We start from the raw sequence: 23,733 nt of genomic DNA on the forward strand, positions 1-23,733 counted from the left end.
AAATTTATGAATACATTTTTTATTCCAAGTGCAAATTACAAATATCAAGCACAATTATACAAATTATCAGCAATCAACATCTTACATTACTACATCAAACACATCTAACGCGAAACAAAACAGACAGGTAAAAACAAGAAGAGAGTTGAAATACACACAAAAAAGAAAAATAAAGTGCAATTTTAAATCTCTTAATAACGATTAAAGAGGATGTCATTATTTTTGTTATTAATTGGGGATAATGTCTTAAATTAAATCAAAAATAGCCATTTCCTGTTTCAGAATGACAATACACAACGACAATACACAAAGAAAGGGCCCATAAAGGGTCCATACAGAAATGGTTTGTCGAAATTGCTGCGTAAGAACTTCACTGGCCTGCACAGAACCCTAACCTCAACCCCATCGAACCCCTTTGGGATGAATTGGAATGCCGACTGCGAGCCCAACATCAGTGAATGACCTCACTAATGCTCTTGTGGCAGAATGGAAGCAAGTTCCCGCAGCAATGTTCCAACATATAGTGGGAAAGCTTCCCAGAAGAGTGGAGGCTGTTATCGCAGCAAAGGGGGGATCAACTTCATATTAATGCACATGATTTCAGAATGAGATGTTCATCAAGCAGGTGTCCACATATTTTTGGTCGGGCAGTGTAGCTTCTGAAAACTCTGATTCCAGCAGAGGGAGTCCTTTACTCACCTCAAGCCAGGTTGCAGAGAATTTTTATTTAACCTTTATTTAACCAGGCAAGTCAGCTAAGAACAAATTCTTATTTTCAATGATGGCCTAGGAACAGTGGGTTAACTGCCTTGTTCAGGGGCAGAATAACAGATTTTTACCTGGTCAGCTCAGGGATTCAATATTGCCACGTTTCAGTTACTCGTCCAACGTTCTAACCACTAAGCTGCCGCCCCAGAATGATACATAAGTGAATGTAGTCTTTTTTCACCCCAAATGTCATCTAAATCCAATAACATGGTGGATTTTTTTTTGGGGGGGATTCACGTTGAATTGACATCTTAAACAAATGTAAATCAGAGTTGAACTTATGTCTGTGCCAAGGAGGTATGCTAGGTGTGTGCTTATGCTACAGTATGTTCATTTGATTTTCACTAATATTCAGTGTCCACTCCCTGTTACTAACATGGGATATAAAGCCCCTCACCATTACTGTTGTTGTTATATTGTTAGACTATTTAATTGTTCTTTTTATAAATATTCATACTATTGAGGGTCACAGCTAACATTGTTTTTGGATATGCAACGTAAGTAATCTGATTACTCAAAAATCTATCTAAACTTCTATTTGTAGCATGTTACTTTGTAGGAACAGATGAAATTATATATTCCTCTATGTGGTTCCATTCTTCTATTGTGCAGCTGCCAAGATGCAGAAGCTTATGGGCTGAGTTCTAGCAGGTTCACCAACGGTGTCTTCATCAAGTTTCTGAAGGAACGTCTTCTGGAGGATGAGAAGATCACTGTGTTGCTGGACAAAGTGGCTGAGGGTATGGAGTAATGGACCAATTATGTATTGGTAAAATAATCATCATTTTGCAAATGTCACTATTTGTGTTCATGGAGTCTGCAAGTCAATTAATAATGAAATACACAGATTTGCTGTAGTGCAGTACCATGCAAAGTAAGTAAAAGCGAAACAAACAAAAACATATATCCTTTCCTACCCTGTATACAGTACCTCCATGAATTGATTATCATGGCAATAATACCTTGCCTGACAAATCTCTTAAGTGAGAGCCTGAGATAATGTTATTGTGGTGTTGTTTTATCCAGACATGGGCCAGTTCGACGCCACTAAGGGGAAGCAGGCTCTGGAGATCCGCAGCAGCCTATCAGAGCTCAGGGCTCTTGACTGACCCTATTGTGCCTGATGACAGCTTTGACATGGACCTGGCTCACAACCGTCAGTGGGCCAAGGCTCACAGTCAGTGGGGATTTCAGCATTTAAATCTTGGAGGGGCAAACCATTTTGGGGGGGTGGGGGATGCATGCCAGCAAAGCCACTACACAAAATAGCACAACACAACACTAAACAATACATTAATGGTGCACACAAACTGTTAGGGCCTACATCCCAACAGCAGTCCCAACACCTTACCACTGCTACACCTGGCTATCAGCAGAGCCTTGTCTGGCAGCAAAACAGTTATTTCAGCTTAATTTACTGCATTTTCGAAAAACATGACTGATATGGCTGATTTGCTTAAACAAATGTGGTTTCTACTGACAATTGAGATGTACAAACTGTGGCATAAGGGGACGACAAGCGGATAAAGGGCAATCCGTATTTTCGATTAAGACATTAATGAGCGAGCTAGGACGAACGTAGTTAATATAACTATTTGTTGAGCACTTTTGAAATGGACAGCGACAGAATTCATAACATGGGCCATTCTTACAGTGTTCTCCCTGTACACCAAGTCAGAATCATAGGATAAATAAAGGTAGCATATAAGCAGTGGCATATAAGCAGACAATGTATGGTTCTCAATCAGAGGCAGGTGTCATTAGTTGTCTCTGATTGAGAATCATACTTAGGTAGCCTGGGTTTCACTGTGTGTTTGTGGGTGTTTGTTTCCGTGTCTGTGTTTTTCACCACACGGTACTGTTTTGGGTTTCGTTCACTCCACGTTTATCATTTTTGTATTCAGTTGTTCATGTGTACTATTTCTTATTAAAAGAACCATGGACACTTACCACGCCGCATATTGGTCCTCCGATCCTTTTCGCCTCTCCTCTTCGGAAGAAGAGGAGGAAATCCCTCACAAATATTCAATGATTAAATTTCTCTAAAACAGGTTATAGGCTACATGTGCACCACCAAGTCAGAACAGTAGGCAAATTAAGAGGGGAAAATAGACCAAATTATTATGTTGAAGCACATGGGCTACTAACATCTTACTACGCAACAAACACTTAGTATTACTTTCTTAGCTACAATATACATATTTCCCTGGCATATTACATCATTTATGCAGCAGCATACAATACATTTTTGGACTCACCTTGTTGTGCTGTGCTCACTTGAACAAGAAGGTTGAGCGGCGGTCCTCCGTGGGCAAATTTTGTCATCAAACATTCTCTGGATTTATGGTGCTTTTTTATGGTGCTTTTTCCTGAGTTCCCAGTTGTCTTGAACTCACTGAAGTCAGATTTCCCAGTTCCGAGTTTGCCAGTAGATTGTCGACTTGATTCATGAGGATGACTGCTAGCTAAGATTTTGAAAGTATAATGTTGACATGATTAGTACAATCAAAGCCACTGTAGATATAACGTAGTTTGACGTCATTTTAGCCTTGAGCCTTCTTGGATAGGCACTTCTAATATAACTCTATGGCGGCACCCAAGGAGGTTGAATTTTTTAGCTCTACCCTTAGATTTGGTGGAGACGTAGTGTCCCCATGAGTGACAGAAATATGAGCCAATCACGGCGCAACTAGAGAACATTACCAACCCTTACGCTTTGTATTTTCCACTGGCAGCCCCACCACTACAGAAAGCACTGAGCTAGGCTGAAGCACCTGCATTTTGCAGCTGTCTTACTCATGAAAGCAAAAAAGAGACCATAACTGTTTTCGAATACCCATACTAACATACTGTATACTACATACTTAATGAGTATATACTACATACTATTAGTTCATTTTAGTATACTGTCAGTTGAGGATGCCTGGTCATTCTTTGAAAGTAACTTCCTCACCATTTTAGATAAGCATGCTCCGTTCAAAAAATGCAGAACGAAGAACAGATATAGCCCTTGGTTCACTCCAGACCTGACTGCCCTTGACCAGCACAAAAACATCCTGTGGCGGACTGCAATAGCATCGAATAGTCTCTGCGATATGCAACTGTTCAGGGAAGTCAAGAACCAATACACGCAGTCAGTCAGGCCAGCTTCTTCAGGCAGAAATTTGCATCCTGTAGCTCCAACTCCAAAACGTTCTGGGACACTGTGAAGTCCATGGAGAACAAGAGCACCTCCTCCCAACTGCCCACTGCACTGAGGCTAGGTAACACGGTCACCACCGATAAATCCATGATTATCTAAAACTTCAGCAAGCATTTCTCAATGGCTGGCCATGCCTTCCGCCTGGCTACTCCAACCTCGACCAACAGCTCCGCCCCCCCCCCGCAGCTACTCGCCCAAGCCTCTCCAGGTTCTCCTTTACCCAAATCCAGATAGCAGATGTTCTGAAAGAGCTGCAAAACCTGGACCCGTACAAATCAGCTGGGCTTGACAATCTGGACCCTCTATTTCTGAAACTATCCGCCGCCATTGTCACAACCCCTATTACCAGCCTGTTCAACCTCTCTTTCATATCGTCTGAGATCCCCAAGGATTGGAAAGCTGCCGCAGTCATCCCCTCTTCAAAGGGGGAGACACCCTGGACCCAAACTGTTACAGACCTATATCCATCCTGCCCTGCCTATCTAAGGTCTTCGAAAGCCAAGTCAACAAATAGGGCACTGACCATCTCGAATCACACCGTACCTTCTCCGCTGTGCAATCTGGTTTCTGAGCCGGTCACGGGTGCACCTCAGCCACGCTCAAGGTACTAAACGATATCATAATGGCCATCAATAAAAGACAGTACTGTGCAGCCGTCTTCATCGACCTTGCCAAGGCTTTCGACTCTGTCAATCACCATATTCTTATCGGCAGACTCAGTAGTCTCGGTTTTTCTGATGACTGCCTTGCCTGGTTCACCAACTACTTTGCAGACAGAGTTCAGTGTGTCAAATCGGAGGGCATGCTGTCCGGTCCTCTGGCAGTCTCTATGAGGGTGCCACAGGGTTCAATTCTCGGGCCGACTTTTTTCTCTGTATATATCAATGATGTTGCTCTTGCTGCGGGCGATTCCCTGATCCACCTCTACGCAGACGACACCATTCTATATACTTCCGGCCCGTCCTTGGACACTGTGCTATCTAACCTCCAAACGAGCTTCAATGCCATACAACACTCCTTCCGTGGCCTCCAACTGCTCTTAAACGCTAGTAAAACCAGATGCATGCTTTTCAACCGTTCGCTGCCTGCACCCGCACGCCTGACTAGTATCACCACCCTGGATGGTTCCGACCTTGAATATGTGGACATCTATAAGTACCTAGGTGTCTGGCTCGACTGTAAACTCTCCTTCCAGACTCATATCAAACATCTCCAATCAAAAATCAAATCTAGAGTCGGCTTTCTATTCCGCAACAAAGCCTCCTTCACTCACGCCGCCAAACTTACCCTAGTAAAACTGACTATCCTACCGATCCTCGACTTCGGCGACTTCATCTACAAAATAGTTTCCAACACTCTACTCAGCAAACTGGATGCAGTTTATCACAGTGCCATCCATTTTGTCACTAAAGCACCTTATACCACCCACCACTGCAACCTGTATGCTCTAGTCGGCTGGCCCTCGCTACATATTCGTCGCCAGACCCACTGTTTCCAGGTCATCTACAAGTCCATGCTAGTTAAATCTCCGCCTTATCTCAGTTCACTGGTCACGATGGCAACACCCACCCGTAGCACGCGCTCCAGCAGGTGTATCTCACTGATCATCCCTAAAGCCAACACCTCATTTGGCAGCCTTTCGTTCCAGTTCTCTGCTGCCTGTGACTGGAACGAATTGCAAAAATCGCTGAAGTTGGAGACTTTTATCTCCCTCACCAACTTCAAACATCTGCTATCTGAGCAGCTAACGGATCGCTGCAGCTGTACATAGTCTATCGGTAAATAGACCACCCAATTTTACCTACCTCATCCCCATACTGTTTTTATTTATTTACTTTTCTGCTCTTTTGCACACCAATATCTCTACCTGTACATGACCATCTGATCATTTATCACTCCAGTGTTAATCTGCAAAATTGTAATTATTTGCCTACCTCCTCATGCCTTTTGCACACAATGTATATAGACTCTCTTTTTTTCTACTGTGTTATTGACTTGTTTATTGTTTACTCCATGTGTAACTCTGTGTTGTCTGTTCACACTGCTATGCCTTATCTTGGCCAGGTCGCAGTTGTAAATGAGAACTTGTTCTCAACTAGCCTACCTGGTTAAATAAAGGTGAAATAAAAAACTTTAAAAAACTAACAGTATTGTTACAGCTTCGCCTGTCTACCGGAAGTTGATGCTGTTGCTATGCAACCTCTTGATAGCTTGTTAGCGGTACATACTGCTGTAATGGTATGTGGTTCATAAGGATAGCGTAGTTAACAAATTGTCAACCAACATAGTGTGCAACATAACTTATTTGAAAAGTTATTACTTTATTAAATGCTAAATGCTAAATTGCTCTACATTTTCTTAACATTTGTCATAATTAGATAAAGCAATGAGTTTGTATCCACTCTCGTTGGACTTCGGCTGTATATTTTCCCCCATTTTCTTCAAATATGAAAACGTTCTGAACCCATGCCCATTTTCTGAACAACTGCCCTAAAAGTACGGAAATGGTGCCCACTGCTTGTATACTTCGTATTTTGGCAAATTTTATACGATACCCGGGAACTTTTGGCATACTAACCATATCCATACTATAACCAATAAGCATACTACATACCCAATTTAAATCACAAATAGTATAGTTAGTGTGGTTAGTATGAGTATTCAAACACAGCTCATGTTTGAATGCAGCTTTATGAACTCAATTATTTTATTTTTTACATTGTATCCAAACTGGGCTTTGCTGCAGAGTTCTCCAACGTTTTGGTCATCTACACCCACATCATGAAGAAACCACAGGACATGTCCTTCTGCCAGGCCCACGTCACCAACTTCTCCCTGGTGAGATGCTACAGTCTTTCACCCAGTTCAATTATGCAAACTTGTTCCTTCCCCAAGCTCCTGTCACCAATTTCTCACTGTTTCTTTCCTATCCCCTACCCCTTCAAGTGTTCACAGATCTGAAAAGGTGTAACTAATCCAATAGCCTAATCCAATCCATCCATCGAAGCATTTCAGATCCGTGAACACCAAAGGGATAGGAGGATAGGGAAAGGAATTTAAATGCAATATGCCACTGATGCCATAATGTTTCTTCCCAGCTCTGTTCAATACCAATGAGAGTATTTTCCTTTCTTGGGGTTTGCTGAAACAACATTAGGAGCATAGGTGGCATTGTGCAGACTGCAGTGTCTATCTTTACAGACTCTACAGTGCCTTCAGAAAGTATTCATACCTTTTGACTTATTCCATATTGTTGTGTTAAAGCCTGAATTCAATATGGATTCAATATGTTGTATTTCCTCACCCATCTACACACAATACCCCATAATGACAGAGTGGAAACACATTTTTTGAAATGTTTGCCAATTTATTGAAAATTAAATACAGAAATATCTAATTTACATAAGTATTCACACCCTTGAATCAATACATGCTAGAATCACCTTTGGCAGTGATTTACAACTGTGAGGCTATCTGGGTAAGTCTCTAAGAGCTTTGCACACCTAGATTGTACAATATTTGACCATTATTATTCTTTTTTAATTCTTCAGGCACTGTCAAATTTTCAGGTCTTGCCATAGATTTTCAAGTAGATTTAAGTCAAAACTATAACTTGGATACACCCTTCACGGTCTTCTTGGTAAGCAACTCCAGTGTAGATTTGGCCTTGTGTTTTAGGTTATTGTCCTGCCGAAATGTGAATTAGTTTTCCAGTGTCTGGTGGAAAACAAACTGTACCAGGTTTTCCTCTAGGATTTTGCCTGTGCTTAGCTCCATTTTGTTTCTTTTTTTATACTGAAAAACTCCACAGTCCTTAACAGTTACAAGCAAACTCATAACATGATGCAGCCACCACTATGCTTGCTGATATGAAGAGTGGTACTCAGTAATATGTTGTATTGGATTTGCCCCAAACATAACACGTTGTATTCAGGACAAAAAAAGTGAATTGTTTTGCCACATTACTTTAGTGTCTTGTAGCAAGCAGAATGCACGCTATGGAATATTTATATTCTGTACAGCCTTCCTTCTTTTCACTCAGTCAACTAGGTTAGTATTGTGGACTACCTACAATGTTGTTGATCCATCCTCAGTTTTCTTCATGGTGAAATCCCTGAGAGGTTTCCTTCATCTTTGGCAACTGAGTTAGGAAGAACACCTGCATCTTTTTAGTCACTGGGTGTATTGATACACCATCCAAAGTGTAATTAATAACTTCTCCATTCTCAAGGGATATTCAATGTCTGCTTTTTTAACCATTAGCCAATGGGTGCACTTCTTTGCGAGGCATTTGAAAACCTCTCTGGTCTTTGGCTGAATCTGTGTTTGAAATTCACTGCTCGATTGTAGGACCTTACAGATGATTGGTATGTGTGGGGTATAGTAATGAGGTAGTCATTCAAAACTATTAAAACACTATTATTGCACAGTCATTCCTTGCCACTTATTATGGAACTTGTTAAGCAAATTTTTACTCCTGAACTTATTTAGGCCATAACAAAGGGATTGAATACATATTGTCTCAAGACACTTTAGCTTTTCATTTTTAATCCATTTGTAAAACAATTTTAATTTAAAAGCGTAATTCCACTTTCACATTATGGGGTATTGTGTGGAGGCCAGTGACAAAATCTCAATTTAATACATTTTAAATTCACGCTCTAACACAACACAATGTTGAAAAGGTTAAGGGGTGTGAATACTTTCTATAATCTTTTCCTATATGTTGACCCCAAACCGATGAAGAGGAAGGCACCAGAGGAGACTCACATCTTCCTGCTCTCCAGCAGTCTGCCCCAGCACTGCCTATACACACGTCTCACCTCTCTACAGAAGCTTACAATATAATCACCACTCTCTACATTCTCACATTACTACTACTTTATTAAACTGTATTTTCCCCTTTTGTTTGATCTCTTGAAAAAAAAAAAACATTTTAAAACTACATTCCTGTAGGAGCAGCTGGTGTCATCTTAGGGCAGTATTCACCTTGGACAAGAGTTTTGATCTCCATTGTAGCTCTAGTATAAATACATCAGGTCAAAAAAATGTTATTCTACTCCTTCATCTCTGTAGAATCTGCTGGGGTTCACAGGGTGTCTACAGTACTCTTTCAAAGCTGTGAATGAGCTGGTGGACTGGACCACGGACGTCAACATCGGCAAGCCCCTGATCGCCATAGACCTACAGTGCACCATGACGAACAGCTGTCTGCAGACCTGCCCCACAGCCCCTAACACAGCCCCAGAGCCAAGCACCTCCTCATCCACCACCCTCACCCCCAAGACCATGGCCTTCTCTCCCCACACTGCTCCAACCTTTACCTGGATGTGTACGAGCATCTACAGGGAGCTGTGGGAGGCTCATGCTGTGTGAGCTCCAAGCTGTATGACAACTGTAGCTCCTCTTGCTTTACTACTAGTGACTCAGTGTTACTGAACTCCACTAACACGGCCAGCATTCCCATAGAGGCCACGGATGACATCAAGAGCTGCAGACGGTCTTCATGAATAGCCTGCAGCTTCACCACAAGTGACGAGGCCCTCTCTGGGACATTGGTCGCCTGTTGCAGGATCTATTTGTGCTGTCTAGCCAACTCCGTTGGTCAACAGATCTGGTACCAGGATATGGCATTGGGGGATTTTGGGGAGGAAACTGACATTACCTAGTGTAGTCCTGCTCTGTAAATCCTGTTGTATTCTATGGGCCTGGCTTAAATGGATATTATATGTATTTTGTACTTTTGACTACATATGTAGGATCTTAACCTGAGCACTTTTATTGCTGAGAATTTTTCTGCACTACAGGAAATGCAAACTTGTAGGGTATTCAAGGTTTTAAAAGGCTTCGAAAGTTAGTACATTCGATTTTAAAATGTCAGACTTGATTTGCCCTAATGAAAAATGTATCAACCCCTACAACGAACTTCTATTCATTATGATCCACATTTCCTGTTGCTGCAGGAATACGTCTTAATAATGTCAAACTGTTACATATCTCTTGAAAAGTTTGTGGGTTTTGCTAATATCTTTCATTTTATTAGATAATTCTCATATAATGTGTACTATTGAGCTTTGAATAGCTAAATCGGTCTTACACGGAACCCAAAACGGCTGCGCGCATGCGCCATCGTGCATAAATGTATTTTGTCCCCCCACACCAAACGCAATCACGACACGCATGTTAAAATATCAAAACAAACTCTGAACTAATTCCATTAATTTGGGGACAGGTCAAAAACCATTAAACATTTATGGCAATTTAGCTAGCTAGCTTGCACTTGCTAGCTAATTTGTCCTATTTAGCTAGCTTGCTGTTGCTAGCTAATTTGTTCTGGGATATAAACATTGAGTTGTTATTTTACCTGAAATGCACAAGGTCCTCTACTCCGACAATTAATCCACACATAAAACGGTCAACCGAATCGTTCCCAGTCATCGCTCCTCCTTCTAGGCTTTATCTTCTCTTGACTTTATATTGCGATTGGCAACTTTCATAAATTAGGTGCAATACCGCCACTGACCTGATTCGTCTTTCAGTCACCCATGTGGGTATAACCAAGGAGGAGATGGTACGTGGGTACCTGCTTCTATAAACCAATGGGGAGATGGGAGAGGCAGGACTTGCAGCGCGATCTGCGTCACAAATAGAACTGACTTCTACTTTAGACCTTGGCAATGCAGACGTTCGTTGGAGCGTGCGAGCAGTGTGGGTGCAATAATTGAATAATATAGTTTTCTAAATTTATTTTGCAACTCTCGTGCACGCACGCGACGCATGCTATGTAGTCAGCCTGTGAACCAGCCTCTTTCATAGGGTCCTGTGTGGCTCAGTCGGTAGAGCATGGCGCTTGCAACGCCAAGCGTCGTGGGTTCGATTCCCGCTGGGGCCACCCATATGTAAAAAGTAGTGGCCCCAGCCGACTTGTAAGTCGCTTTGGACAAAAGCGTCTGCTAAATGGGATATATATTTATATATATATATTCTATAAAGAGATATATATCTGGAAACTTTAAGAGCAGTTTCATGTAAAATGTAATGATTTTATCCACATGGAGGCATTGTCTCTCATTATATAAACCACAGCTCTGAACATGGATTGTTTTTCATGGGGTTCTTATGAAACATCTCTATATTTATTACAAACGTGTTCAAGTACAAAATCCAATTGTATACGGTCCGTTTTACAAAGGCTTTACCAAAGATTCAGAGGAACGTATTTTTTAACATGAAACAATTCAGATCATTTATAACCGTGATGACATGACATCCTCTTAATTGTACCTTCTTGCAAAGAAGACATGAGGTTTACTGTATATAAAATAAAATAAAACCGTATTAACCACAACAACAAAAATACTTTTACTGCCATCCCTGTGATGTTTTTCCTGACCTCCTCCCCACAGCTTTCTGAGAAAGACAGATTAAGAGTCATCTCTTCAGGAGAGAGGGCCCTCTATTGACAGATTAACCAATTTAAGACTGGTTAAATTTAGATTGTGTAGTAGGACTACTGTATGTGTTTCGGATAAATCCAAGCCCACAGTCTAGATTAGAATACTTGAAAGCTAGAATATTTCAGGGAAGTCCAACCTTGGAAGTCCTATCCTTGGTCAAACTTGGAGCTTAGGAACTAATCTCAGATCAACTGAACCAGTGTTTCCTCTCATCACATCACATTACAGAGCACTTCTCCTCTGCTTTAGATTTCATCTCAACCATGGTGGCTGAGGCTTTCTCCTTGATCTGGTCCATGTCCATGTTCTGGAGGTTCTGTATCTGGCCCAGGATAGAGTCCTTCTCCTCCTCCTCTGTGGCGTCCTCGTCCACCATTTTGAGTAATTCTTCAGGCACGTCAATGTCGTCCCCTGCCAACTCCATCAGGTTTGCGTCCTGTTCACTCTAAACACAGCAAGCAATGCACTGGTCAGATTGGCTGAAGAGGAATCACTGTTCAGACTGGCTGAGGAGGACATTATTATGCCCAGGCACAGTATAAATATTATCATGTTTAAATTCTATATTTTTTCTTCCTGGTCCATTTACAAAAAACATATTATAGGTATTTCCTGACCAGGTAAGATTTTGGGTTGGAAGGCACCTGATCCAGGCACGTGGTCCTAAAACATTGCTGTCTCTAGGTCCAACAGCTAAAGAAAACAGCTTAGCATCACATGTGACCCTCTATGACCCTGACAGGGCCTCTGAGATAGATGGCATACACACACACAGGGCATTTCAGGCCTGGGGCTCAAACGCAGGATAGCTGCGGTCACTGGGCTTTTATTATGCCTTAATCTCTTGGCTCTACTCAGGCCTATCTGACTAGCAGGCCATGTGCTCCTGTAAATGTACTCAGTCACGCACTCTGACACTGACCGACACAGCCTCTGTCTCATCATGTTACTCATTTGTGATAATGTGTTCTCGTTTACTGAGAAATTGCATAAGATTATCACCATACGTAATTCACAGGAAATTACAAATGTGGGTCATTTTGCTATTGAGGGCATTTTTATCAAAGTATTTATGAGCATTTCTCCTCTTGTTTCATATGACATGAGAATGGAGGAGAATGACAGGAGACTGTCTTACCTTTGGTAGTCTGTATTTGTCTCTTAAGCACGTTCTCAGTGTGGCCCTCTCAGCTTTCTTTACCAAGAACTCGGAATCTCTCTCCATCCTGTTTTCAGACAAGAAAAGAAACCATGTTACCAAACCTATAAAAGTGTATTAATATATTGTCCGGCAGTTGATCATATAACTCTTACAAAATTCTTAAAAGGTAAACAGCTTGTATTTTCACTGCGTGATGCTGGTTGTGTAAAAAAGTGCATTATTTGTTTTCAGAGATATAAATCTGTTTCTATGCTTCTGTGCAATGATAATTATTCATGGCCATTGCAGTTTCCATATCAATCAATCACATGTTATAGGCGTCAGCTCTAAATAAGATAATGTAGGAAAACAAAACAATATAAATGACTCAGTTTCTGGGGCAGCAGAGTAATATATATATATATATTTTATTAATCTCCAGATTATGGCAGCATTGCCAATCCCACCACTCTCAGCAATTGGAGACAGACAGTAATTCTGAAATAATCTGGATGTGAAGTAATATAGGACTGCATGGAGGTTAGTCTGCCTACCAGTTTGACTCCCCTACTATTTGGTAAAGCATTCTTCATAAAAATGGTAAAATATGTTTCATTGTATTTTCATCAGTGTAATTCTCTTGACTAGAGGTACATTTACAGGTGTAAATTGCAGTTGTATCTCCCTTACATCTGTTTGGCTTTTTTACTTCACATAGCTAGGATAATATAAAATTGCTAACATTTTTCAAAAAAGGGAAAGTTTCAAACTAAATGCTCTGCTCTTGCTTGCTATTGAATACATCTAATCCAAAATGTCAATTTTAATCATACCAATGAGGTTGGCCTCAGATCAGGAGCATCATTTAATTTACATTTAATTTCAATTGAATAAGAATTGAATCTCTACTTCTTGTATTTGGCTGAATTGAAATGGAATTGACCCCAACCTTGAAGCATTCCTTTGCAGTTGTTTGATTATCACTTTGTATGACTTTTACAGTACTGTAAAATAAGGGCTAGTAGTAGTGACTTACTTTTCCTCCACCACCTGTTTCTGGTACTCCTCTGCCTCCTCTCTAGACATCCCCTCGGTGGACATGGTGACGTCTCCTTTTCCTCTGGTAGAACACTGCAGTAGAGAGCTGGACTGGACAGTGCTCTACTACTGTAGCTCTTCACCAAACTGCTCGACTACTCACTATCAGCCTCAGCAGGGTGAATATCCTACCAGGGGATTTGCAGACAGCACTTTTGTTTTTTTCTGTCAAGTTTTGGTCACTGAGTCCCTGGATTCGATTGGTCTCCAAGCGGGCTAAGCCAAGAGAAGCCTCCGACTGGTGGATGGCGCTGTGAAGGGCATGGCTGATCACTGATGGCCCGGGTGACTAAAATCTGAGGAATTTCTGCCAATGCCATAATCTGGATTAATCCTTTTGGGGAAAGATGGTATAAATTTAAACATTTAATATAAGTAATGAAAGTGAAAGTTCACAGGGACTGCTTTTGAGATGGGTACTAATTGTGGTTTAGACTGGGACAGTGTTATATTCTACAGACAGGGCGTGGTGCTATACTCACTACTCGTCTCATGCTACGTGTGTGAATTTGACTTTAATCCCCTTACATCACCAACCATAGCCTGAGTGCCCTGTTGCCAACAGAGTGGAATCTGTATACCCCTGAGTAAATCACCAGATCTACACTCAATACATTAAACTATACTGTCTTGTCCGAGGTAAACAACTTTAAAGATATACATTTCATTAGAATATAGCAACTGTGAATACAGAAATAGTAATGAATACAGAAGTAAACTCAACCGTTGCTAATATTAGCATAGGTGATGTTTATGGTATAAATCCGATATTGCACATATAATTTGAGGGGAATAATGGACAAGGACTTTGGACAGTGATCTCCAAGATGACAGGCATTCTGTACCATGTGACTTACAGCCGTCCTACATCACATCTTACATGACCTGTATATCTCTTTTACCCCCCCCCCCCTTTTTTTTTGCACCTTCCATGACAAGGTGGCTGTTGCACTATGGGACAGGACTGTCTGTACCCTCGGTCTGTGTCTGTATGAATAATAGAGGAACACCAGCAGGCTGATATCTTTGCTGCGTCACCGATGCTGAGGGGAGGAACAAGGAGGGGAGGGAAGGGGATGAGAGAGAGGAGCAGCAGGCAGCTGATGAGAGAGAGATCTTATAGAAAAACTCCATGCAGCAGATAACGCGGGACTAGCTGACTGACTGAAACAACCATGTTTTCACCCTGGATCCTTTCCCTTCAGCTCATCCTGTTTCCTCTCTTCTGGAGAGGCATCTATACAAGTAAATACAGATTCTGGATTTTATATGTATCAGCTTTGTAGACAGGTCTTTCTGCTTGGCTGTTTGTGATGTGACCTTGTAGCCAGTGGAACAAGTGTGGCTGAGAGTCATAGCTGCAGCAGTACATCTGCAAATGTGCATTAGATTTCCACAGTAACTGCATTGGGGTGGTGTATTCAATATGCTTCTAATTCTTCAGTATTGTGTATCAGGAGGACATTGGACCAATAATTGGGTCTGTTGTATGGATCACCAGAGATGCCATTTTTTTTCGTTACTGAGATAATTTTTCGTTACTGGTGGTGTGCTGCTGGCAATGACTTTGAAGTGTGTATTGTAAGCACCCTGTGCTTTACATGACTACCCTTCGTGGCAGTTAACTGCTTAAATGTCAGTTGTATGTCATATACAGTGGGCTCCAAAATTACTAGTACCATATCTGGCAATACACAAACAACACTTTAAAAAATATAAACAATATAATTATAGAGATAAACTCAAAATATCAACATGTGAGAAATACAGTACTTTATTAATGTTTCAATGGAACCAACCAAAATCATTCAATTATTTAATACAAAATAAATTTCACCAAAATCAAGGTTTCATAATTATTGGCACTCCTCATTTAGTACTTATTACAAACACCTCTGGCAAGGATAACAGCATGGAGTCTTTTCCTGTAATGTTTGACAAGGTTAAGTAACACATTTGGAGGGATTTTGGACCATTCCTCTATGCAGATCCTTTCTAGAGCATTCACATTCTTGGGTTTGCGCTTATCAACTGCCCTCTTCCACTCAGCCCACAGGTTTTCGATTGGACTGAGGTCCGGCTGAGATGGCCATGGCAGAACATTGATTTTGTCACAGAACCATTTCTGTGTGGATCTTGAGGTATGTTTCGGGTCATTGTCTTGTTGGAAAGTCCACCTACGGCCAAGTCCCAGCCCTCTGACAGAGGCCACCAGATTGTCAGCCAAAATTGCCTGATACTTGGTAGAATTCATTGTGCCATCAATCTTAACCAGTGCCCCTGAACCTCTGGAATTAAAACAGCCCCAAAACATCACTGACCCACCTCCATATTTCACCGTGGGTATGAGGTGCCTCTCCTTGTATGCATCTCTGTTTCAACACCAAACATGCCGATGCTGTATCTAACCAAAACATTACATTTTGGTCTCATCTGACCTGAGCACCTTCTTCCAGTCATAATTTAAATTACATTTGACTCCAAGCACTTGTGTCTACGTCTTGGGGTCAGAAATGGCTTTCTTCTCGCAACCGATCCAAAGAGCCTGTGGAGGTGGCGTCTGATGGTGCGTTTTGAAACCTGGTGACCCCAAGACACCACCAAAGCCTGACATTCTTTCACAGTGATTCTTGGGGATTTTGTTGCTTCTCTCACGATCCTCCTCCCGATCCTGGGGGGCAAAATGCATTTGCATCCTCTACCCGTGAAGTTTTCAACTGTTCCATATCTTTTGAATTTTCTAATAATTCCCCTTCAGTGCTCAGTGGTATATTCAATCGTGGATCTTCTTGTAGCCATTACCAGATTTATGAAGGTCTACGACCATCTGTCTCTTTTTGAACTGCTAGTTCTTTTGTTTTCTTCATGATGTTGGTTGATAGCGGGATACTGCATGTGTGTTACCTCATTTTTATACCCTAGTGAAACTGGAAGTGATGTAATGGCTCAATAAGACTTAGATAAACTTAAATAAGGGGAATTTAATTTGTGGTTTAATTTTGGTAGATGTTATTTACAATAATCTTTAAGGGTGTCATTAATTTTTTATTTTTTTTTACCTTTATTTAACTAGGCAAGTCAGTTAAGATCAAATTCTTACTTTCAATGACGGCCTAGGAACAGTGGGTTAACTTCCTGTTCAGGGGCAGAACGACAGATTTGTACCTTGTCAGCTCAATAATTGTGAAACCTGGGTTTGGAGGACATTGATTTTGAAATAAATCAATAAATTATTTTGGTTGGTTCCATTGAAACATTAATAAAGTACAGTATTTCTCACTTGTTGGTATTTTGAGTTTATCTCTATAATTATATTGTTTATATTTGTTTGTGCATTGCCAGTCAGGGGTGCCAGCAATTCTGGGGCCACTGTACATTACTGGGTCATTCCACCAAATTGAGTACATTTTGGGTAGTGTAACTTAGTAAAAAGAAATACCACATGTTCAACTTAATAAAAAACACAATTAATAAACTCTTCAGGTTAAATTAAAAATGACTATAGTATGTGCCTATAAAATGCCAAATAAACGGTGACCGTAACAGGGTTGACGATTGAATCTTAAATCAGCCATGAATCACCTTGTGATAGGGGTAATGGAAGCTTGTTGTGTTTGTAAGTCGCTCTGGATAAGAGCGTCTGCCAAATGACTTAAATGTAAATGTAATGTGTGCAACAGTGAATGACAATGGAATATAAGCTTCACAAAAACATTTTAAATTGCTAAAACATATCTAGCCTGTTTTTCTATATGTAATAGGGTTGTCGTGTTATGCTCAACCCGCTCAGTTTTCCTCCACAAAATGGCCAAAAAGTGATTTCTTTAAACATTATTTCACTATTTGAATGTTTCTTTAGAATTGTCTTTAACTAATGGAATAGTTTCAAAATATTATGAGGGACAGGCGTACATTCACCGGTCAGTTTATTAGGTACACCCATCTGGTTCCGGGTCGGACCACGCTTTGCCACCAGAACAGCCTGAATTCTTATGGGGGGTGGATTCTACTAGTCGGAGACGCTCGACAGGCATGTTGGTCAAAGCCGACGTGATGGCATCACAAAGTTGCTCCAGATTGGACATCAGTACACCAACACTACCAGGATGTACCGTTGACACCAGGTAGGATGAGGTCATGGACACATGCTGCTCATGCCAAATCCTGACTCTGCCATCAGCATGACACAACAGGAAGCAGGATTCATCGGACCAGGCAATGTTTTTCCACTCCTCAGTTGTCCAGGGTTGGTGATCGTGGGCCCACTGAAGCCGCTTCTTCTTGTTTTTAGCTGATAGGAGTGGAACCCTGTGTGGTCGTCTGCTGCAATAGCCCATTTATGACAAGGATAGATGTGCGTTCCGAGATGCCGTTCTGCACACCATTGTTGTACTGCGCCGCTATTTGTTTGTTTGTGGCCCACCTATTAGCTTGCAAGATTCTTGCCATTCTCCTTCGACCTCTTTCATCAACAAGCTGTTTTTGCCCACAGGACTGCCGCTGACTGCATGTTATTATCACATCATTTTCGGGAAACACTAAGACACAGTCGTGTTTGAAAAGCCCAGGAGGGCGGTCGTTTCTGAGATACTGAATCAAGCATGCCTGGCACAGACGATCATAACACGCTCAAAGTCGCTTAGGTCACTAGCTTTGGCCATTCTAATGTTCAATTGGACAGTAACTGAATGCCTTGATGCATGTCTGCCTGCTTTATATAGCAATCCACGGCCATGTGACTCACTGCCTGTAGGAGCGATCTATTTTCGTGAATAGGGTGGTGTAACTAATAAATTGGCTGGTGAGTGTAAATGAATCACTAATAAATAAGTAATAATCTTCAGAAAGGACTCTGTAAAAGCAACAAAATAACTAATGGCATAACTAGCGCTTTAAAATGATGGTGAAAACTTGGAGAAATGTTGAGGTTAAGTGGGTTAAAATCTTCCAAGAAGTCACAGAGGGTGCACAGAGGGACATATCAAAATACAGAATTTTTGGCAATTTAGCGAGCATTTGTTCATATTAAAAAATGTGAATTATTGAATTTTATATGTGGTCTATATTAAAATGGCAGAATTATAACAGGCTTTTATAATGCAATATTGGTGCAGAATTTCTACTTGAAATATCAAAGGGATGCAAAATGTACTCTTTTCGTGGATCAACCCTACCCTTAAGTGTTTAGACGACTGAGCTTTGAAAGAATATGTACATACAGTGCCTTCAGAGAGTATTCACACACCTTAACTATTTCCACAGGGTAGCCTAGTGGTTAGAGTGTTGGACTAGTAACCAGTAGGTTGCAAGTTCAAAACCCCCAAGCTGACAAGGTACAAATCTTCCCTGAACAGGCAGTTAACACGCTGCTCCCAGGATGTCATTGAAAATAAGAATTTGTTCTTAACTGACTTGCCTGGTTAAATATAGGTAAAAAAAATAAACATTTGTGTTACAGCCTGCCTTTCAAATGTGTGTCTCTGGCCTACACACAATACCCAATAATGTCAAAGTGGAGTTGTTTTTATAAATTAATAAAACATGAAAAGCAGACATTGAATATCACTCTGAGCATGGTAAAGTTATTGCACCTTGGATGGTGTATCTGTACACCCAGTCACTACAAAGATACAGGCGTCCTTCATAATTTAGTTGCTGGAGAGGAAAGATACCACAGAGTGAAAAGAAGGAAGCCTGTACAGAATAAAACATATTCCAAAACATGCATCCTGTTTGCAATAAAGCACTAAAGTAAAACCTAATTTTATGTCCTGAATAGAAAGCTTTATGTTTGGGACAAATCCAACACAACACATCACTCAGTAACACTCGTCATATCAAACAACATAATGTTTATGTTCATTTCCCTTATAGCAGAAACAAATCCTCCGTTGGCTTTGACGGTTCCAGTCACAACAGTCTTTAAGAGTGCAGTCCTGAAAGGTAACTACTAGAGTGTTCTTGTTTAGTCACAAGTTTGTGTCGTTGCTGTACACAATGTATTTGTGTACAGTAGTGTAGTGTTACATGCTTAATTCATTCTTCACTCAGTCATCTTGTGATACTTTAGAAAATGTTTTGTCTGAAATTCTGGTATATGTTCATCTGTATGTTTTGTGTAAAGTTTACATATCTATTTTAGCTGTATTATAGGGTTGAACAGATGTCTCATTTTAGCTTCTTTCTTTCTATCTGTTTGAAATCCCACCAAAATTCTAAACACAGGTGACAGTCTGGTTGAAAAAGTTGAAATCTTGAAACCCATCGATTTAGAGCTAGCATGTACCTGGACCGGTAATCCAAACAAATTACCAAACATTACCGGGTACTGGCGAAAAGATGGGAGGGAAATTACTAACTCTCGGCTTACTGTACAATTGGAGAATGAACAATATAATCTCAAAAGAGTGTAAGTATGTATTCATTATTCCATCAGGGATAGAGAATGTAAATCTGAAATGTAACAATATGTCATCTACATGTAAATATACAATGGTCTATGGACACAAATGTTAATTATAGAGGTTGGGAGAATATCTTCAGTATCTACTCTCCAAATTAGGCAGCTATGTATTAGAGGTCTTCTCGGGTCCAAAAACTTGGACTTTGACCTTAACTTACCCGAAGACAATCTGATCTGGACCCGAGAACACTCAGACCTGAACTCGAATGGACCAGGTCTAGACCAAACCCAATTGGACCAGAGTGACAAAAAAAAACATGTTTATCAGCTAAACTGCTCTTCAGGTTAACGAATAGGTCTTTATATGTTGGCGAGGCCTTCTATAAGTCAATACATTTAGCTTATTAGCGTAAAATAAATATGCTATAGGCTATGCAGAGCGGGTCCATTCAGGTCCACTCGAGTTTATCAGCTGTAGTTACATAGACCCAAGATTAGGTCTGGGACCCGATGACAATCAAACAGGGCATGACCCGGACCAGAGGGAAAAGTTTGGGTCCCGGGTCAGGTCTCGCCTATTCAGGTTCGGGTGGACCCGTGAAGACCTCTACTATGTATTACTTTGTGCAAATACACTTTTGGTACGTCAGGACTTGGTTATATTTCACTACAGAAGCAGTTAATATTATACACTTAGCCTCTGTTATATTGTATCCCAGAGTAGTTGGTTCCTTGAGTGTAACCAATTCTGGCCCATGGCCAGAGGTCAGAGGCCATGCTTTGCCAACATCTTCTAATGATGTGCCTAATTGACATTTGACAGTGAATGTTTCTTAGACTGACAAAACAATTATATTTTAGATATATTTTCCCAAGACATGTGTAAGTGAAAATTAAGCTATGACTATATATTTTACAGATTCAGAATTACTGGGGATACCCTTGGGAACTACTCATGCATCTTTAGTGATACCGACGAGGCAAAAATTGATTTCAATGTGGCAGGTACAGTATGTTATATGACATAAGTCAATGCATACACCATATTTCACATTCTCTAGTCTCATGCATAGCCATGTATTGCTACAGGCATGTCAAGTTAGGCTACATGTCCTCTGTCATCCAATATTACACATATGTTTTTATTAAATAAAAAGTATAGTGACGTGATCATTCACAACATTACAAGGATGCACATGTAACGGATGTGAAACAACTAGCTTAGTTAGCGGTGGTGTGCGCTAAATAGCATTTCAATCGGTGATGTCACTTGCTCTGAGACCTTGAAGTAGTAGTTCCCCTTGGTCTGCAAGGGCCGCGGCATTTGTGGAGCGATGGGTAACAATGCTTCGTGGGTGACTGTTGTTGATGTGTGAGGGTCCCTGGTTTGCTCCCGGGTATGGGCGAGGGGACAGTCTAAAGTTATACTGTTACACACAGAAATTGAGAAAAAACCCATCTGTGCAAGGCCCTGGCAATTTGTATTGAATAATGAAGTGTGCCTATAGATAGCATTTTGATCTTGATACTGGTCCCTTTCTTTTCCTCCAGCCCCAGAGATGGATGATAAGAAGGACAAGCCGATTGTTGCGTATGTGGGTGACTCTGTTGCGATGGCCTGTAAAACCAAGCTTCCCCCTAACACTTGGCTTTGGTACAGAGCAAACGGAACCGAGCAGGTGAGAAGGTTGCCCAAATGTGTATCAATCAATGTGTAAAGGGAGACGCCATCTACATTAGTTATTAACTACATATTGTAACCTAAGATGTTTTTATTTCATTCAACTTACAGTTGACCATTAATAAATCATATGTTATTTCATTTGACAGTTATGACAATTATCAATAGTACCACTTCGTGCCATTGTTTTCTTTTTCAGGAACTCATTAATGCAACTACTGACCCCCTTCGTTACAAGATCAGTGTGGATGGAAACACAACCAAGCTCACGGTGATGAACCTGACAGAGGAGGACTCTGGTGTCTATGTCTGCAGTGCCATCTATAACATCAAGGCCAGTGTGAGCCGGGTGGAAGTTCGGGTCATCACCTTCATGGAGCCTCTGAAACCCTTCATAGCCATCGTGGCTGAGGTGATCATCCTGGTCCTCCTCATTCTGCTCTATGAGAGGTGGAGCTCACAGAGGAGCAGTCACTCGCCCACAGGTAATAACATACACACTGCGTTGCATACAGCTCTGTGTAGCACATCGGGATGTGGGGAACTTACTACTAGGCCTGAAGCGTGCCAGCGAACAGCTAGCTTTTCGTGTTTTGTGCGACTGGTGAGACACTTTGGGAGGCGGTCACGTGTCACATGTAAGTCGAATCAGGAGGGAGCGGTACTCGCTAAGCAAGCAGCTGTGTATACAGCTTTGCAGTAGCTTTCAGGGCCATTGTTTTATCCTCCATGTACAATGTGTTCTTTATAACGTGAAGGTCATCCTTTGTATAAAACTAAACTCACATTTTCTTATTCTCAGAAAATGGGGTGCATGCTGAACCAACACATAAATTGTGAGTATTTTTTAAGCTAATCATAACTTACACAAGGGAATTGTATTGTTTGACTGATTCTTACAGTGACATTACTTTGCACATGCGGTTTCTTTTCAAGACTATGATGTTCTTTTTAACTTCTGCTATTTTAGGACAAGGGAAGGTAATAATGGAATGGATGAGAATACCACAACGAGACAACGAAAGATTTAAACCGATACAGCATCAACAGGGTAAATAAACTATAAGAAATGTTCCTAGTGCTAAGTTTTGTCTTCTGAGTGTCGCTGAAACCATTTCTTATTCATAAATCAATAGCACAATTCTAAGTAGTTTCATAACCTTACTCAACAAGAAAATGTCTTATGGCAAACTGTTGCAGGAACACCTTTTCCACAAAAACAAGGACATCCTCTACCGAAGACAAAATGTCCCCCTTTCTGAATGTGTCAACTAAGACATATTAGTAAAATATTTGTTTTATTTTTGGGTCAATAATTATAATGCAACAATATATTTTTCTGCATTTTGACATAATTGGTCTTTATATTTGTCCATGTTTCAGTCAACATCATACTACCAGTACCTATGAGGTTGTGAAAATAGCAGTGATATCTGAGCACAGTGTGTTGCTTGGTTCGGTTGGTGAGATCGCTTGAGAGGCCTTCACTTTTGCCTAACATGATGTGCGTGCCTATGGTTTGACAAAAATGCCAATGTCTTCTTGTTTGAAAAGTATTCTTATTCTTGCACTCTTCTAGCCTAACTTCACTTATCAATTACATATGGTAGTTGGTGTGCAGTGCCTTGTACTTTGACAAACAAGTCAATTCTCTGCTTTGCTGATATAATTAATCCCTTGAAGTCCCCATATGATGTTTATTTTACATTATCTGTCAGTGTTAAAGCAGTGTGCCTGTAATATACATTTTAAAATGCTATATTATTGTTGTCCGAACTCAGATGAAACTTTCCTGTTGTATGTGAATGGTAAATAAAAACCCTAATGATGAATAATCTTTGTCAGTATCCCTGATAAATGGTTGTGCCAAATATATTTATAACTAACAAGATCATTCATCTGTGCAGTTTTTCATAGGAGAAAATTAAGCAGAGTGGGCAGAACAAGCAAGGAGGTGGGCAGAGCCAAGGACAAGCTACCGAG

General features: G+C 40.8%; 2 protein-coding genes and 1 pseudogene across 3 annotated transcripts; 2 read left to right on the plus strand and 1 right to left on the minus strand.

Moving 5' to 3' along the window:
* The first annotated feature begins 1,227 nt into the window (after positions 1-1,227).
* On the plus strand, positions 1,228-9,506 carry LOC135513636 (mucosa-associated lymphoid tissue lymphoma translocation protein 1-like; annotated as a pseudogene).
* Positions 9,507-11,016: 1,510 nt separating this feature from the next.
* LOC135513570 (complexin-4-like) lies at positions 11,017-13,774 on the minus strand. The gene is made up of 3 exons (XM_064936459.1): positions 13,605-13,774; positions 12,566-12,653; positions 11,017-11,872 (listed from the first exon to the last, which is right to left on the minus strand). The coding sequence occupies exons 1-3, from the start codon at positions 13,667-13,669 to the stop codon at positions 11,645-11,647; spliced, it is 381 nt and encodes a 126-aa protein (XP_064792531.1). The 5' UTR covers positions 13,670-13,774; the 3' UTR covers positions 11,017-11,644.
* Positions 13,775-14,705: 931 nt separating this feature from the next.
* On the plus strand, positions 14,706-23,585 carry emb (embigin). 2 transcript variants are annotated; one of them, XM_064937654.1, is made up of 9 exons: positions 14,706-14,911; positions 19,541-19,609; positions 19,892-20,075; positions 20,989-21,074; positions 21,621-21,748; positions 21,950-22,235; positions 22,553-22,586; positions 22,721-22,801; positions 22,951-23,585. In XM_064937654.1, exons 1-8 carry the CDS (start codon positions 14,842-14,844, stop codon positions 22,779-22,781), a joined length of 918 nt encoding a protein of 305 aa, XP_064793726.1. In that variant the 5' UTR covers positions 14,706-14,841; the 3' UTR covers positions 22,782-22,801; positions 22,951-23,585. The 2 variants fall into 2 exon arrangements, with proteins under 2 accessions (XP_064793726.1, XP_064793725.1); XM_064937653.1 differs by having other exon boundaries at positions 22,721-23,585.
* The last annotated feature ends 148 nt before the right edge of the window (positions 23,586-23,733 follow it).

Source organism: Oncorhynchus masou, chromosome 25 (genome assembly GCF_036934945.1).
Source record: "Oncorhynchus masou masou isolate Uvic2021 chromosome 25, UVic_Omas_1.1, whole genome shotgun sequence".
NCBI lineage: Eukaryota > Metazoa > Chordata > Actinopteri > Salmoniformes > Salmonidae > Oncorhynchus > Oncorhynchus masou.

What these genes read in the sequence shown, in the direction of transcription:
- emb (XM_064937653.1), top strand. Translation starts at nt 14,842, where the DNA reads ATGTTTTCACCCTGGATCCTTTCCCTTCAGCTCATCCTGTTTCCTCTC. An exon ending in CTGGAGAGGCATCTATACAA is followed by an intron (nt 14,912 to 19,540) that starts GTAAATACAGAT and finishes TTTCCCTTATAG; the next exon opens with CAGAAACAAATCCTCCGTTG. An exon ending in AATTGATTTCAATGTGGCAG is followed by an intron (nt 21,075 to 21,620) that starts GTACAGTATGTT and finishes CTTTTCCTCCAG; the next exon opens with CCCCAGAGATGGATGATAAG.
- LOC135513570 (XM_064936459.1), bottom strand. Translation starts at nt 13,669, where the DNA reads ATGTCCACCGAGGGGATGTCTAGAGAGGAGGCAGAGGAGTACCAGAAA. An exon ending in AAACAGGTGGTGGAGGAAAA is followed by an intron (nt 12,654 to 13,604) that starts GTAAGTCACTAC and finishes GTCTGAAAACAG; the next exon opens with GATGGAGAGAGATTCCGAGT. An exon ending in ACAAATACAGACTACCAAAG is followed by an intron (nt 11,873 to 12,565) that starts GTAAGACAGTCT and finishes TGCTGTGTTTAG; the next exon opens with AGTGAACAGGACGCAAACCT.